We start from the raw sequence: 1,725 nt of genomic DNA on the forward strand, positions 1-1,725 counted from the left end.
GTCTAATGATAATTTACGAAACAAAAACACACAAACACGTGGACATCACGTCCTTCTATCATCAATTCTCAAAATGTCATTCATACCTACAGCCTAACCATGACCCCCTCCCCACCACCATCCCCCTGACCCCCACCTCATAAACAGTAGGGGGTCCTCATTCTAGTGTATTTTTGAAAAAAAGAAATCTACAATGTAAGAAATGCTAGAAGACACAGACAGGTAAAAGCTTTCTGAGCCACTGTTTGGTTGTGGGTGATAATAAAGATTAGTTTCAGTTCTTACCGTGGAGCAGAGAGCTGTACACTTGACTTTCAGTCTGGGTGACTCCCTGATTTGTGCTGGAGCTCTGACTGCTGCTCTCTGAGCGTTTGGATCTAAATCAGAAGAAATGCTGGAAAATTAACACAAAACACTGAAAATTTATGAAAGAGAGCAAGAAATTGTGTTACTGACCGAATGCAGCAGAAATCTGTAAAAATAAAAAATACCAACATTTGTTACATTTCAAGTGTTTTTGTTGTTTGTTGTTTCAAAACATTTTCTTCAGGATCTGTCGTTCTTGGTCATTTTTTTAAGTCTTCATATGAGCCTGCAATCTTGGTTCTATCTTAACAAATAAAACTTGACAATTCTGCTGCAAGTTTGTGTCATAACATTAGCATGATTCTATGTTTTTAAATAAATAGTTTACAGTTAGTTTATTCTTATGATCTAGAAGCAGAAGGAAAAAGTCTCACCTTCAGACTTCCTGTAGCGCCACAATAAGATCATGAGAATAATGAAAATGATTCCAGTAACTGGTCCAACAATCAGAATAGGAGACAAAGAGCTGACAGGACTGGATACAGCTGCTGGAAAAAAAAACATTCAAAATAATAAATATTATTTTATGACATATTTTATTGTTTAGAAGAATTGTAATTTCAATCTTGAACAAAGATCCACAGCACATAAAGCAAAATACCAAGTTTTTTTTTTACATTGTTCCTCCAAAAAAGCAAAATGACTTTTTAAATTAAAAGCATCAAATATTTTACCCTCCTCACCTCTAACTGCCATCCAGCTCTGTGGTGACGTCTTTCCTGAATGTTCACACCTGTAGAAACCTTCATCTGACTTCAACACTGCAGAGATTTTCAGCTCCTCTCTGGCATCATTTTGAAGAAGTTTGTTGTTGTGATAGAAAAACACATCAGAAAGTAGTTTTTGTTCTTTCAGTCTGCAGCTCAGYGTAACAGGATCTCCCTCAGTCACAGGAAGGGCGGGGCTCTCCAGGATAACATCATCATTATTATCATCATCTGTAAAACAGTTTCAGTCAGTCCTTGTTCACCATCAGAAATGACTAACTAAGTCAGTTTTACAGATACTGAGCTGTGTGGTAGTAGCAGAGTCATTCTCATACTTTAAGCACCAAAACAGCTGGTGAGATCATCATCATCATCTTCACATGATTTTCAGATTAAAATGTAATTAACCTCAAAATCAACTTAAATTGTGCTTTAAGGGTTATATATTTATATTTCTGTGTAAATGTTGTCGTTTGTGTACATTTATTAAATGCACAATGTGTAGGATTTGTTGTTTTCAGTGACATCTAGTGGTTGAGTGGCTGAATCATCCTCCCTGGTCCTTACCCCACCCCCACCCCACTCCCCTTCCAAACACAAAGGAGTTGCTACGGTGTCTCTCAGGTGTCAAAAACCTTTGATAATTCCAACC

At 37.1% G+C, this 1,725-nt stretch overlaps 1 protein-coding gene across 1 annotated transcript in view; it reads right to left on the reverse strand.

Annotated features, from left to right (window-relative positions):
* LOC106531957 (obscurin) overlaps nucleotides 1-1,725 on the reverse strand; it is a gene marked incomplete in the record, with an annotated part of 11,849 nt that overhangs the window by 1,798 nt on the left and 8,326 nt on the right. The window contains 4 exon segments of the mRNA XM_014027918.1: nucleotides 286-377; nucleotides 457-472; nucleotides 741-854; nucleotides 1,050-1,285. Coding sequence (XP_013883372.1) covers nucleotides 286-377; nucleotides 457-472; nucleotides 741-854; nucleotides 1,050-1,285 — 458 coding nt within the window.

Source organism: Austrofundulus limnaeus, unplaced genomic scaffold, assembly GCF_001266775.1.
Source record: "Austrofundulus limnaeus strain Quisiro unplaced genomic scaffold, Austrofundulus_limnaeus-1.0 Scaffold698, whole genome shotgun sequence".
NCBI classification, from domain to species: domain Eukaryota; kingdom Metazoa; phylum Chordata; class Actinopteri; order Cyprinodontiformes; family Rivulidae; genus Austrofundulus; species Austrofundulus limnaeus.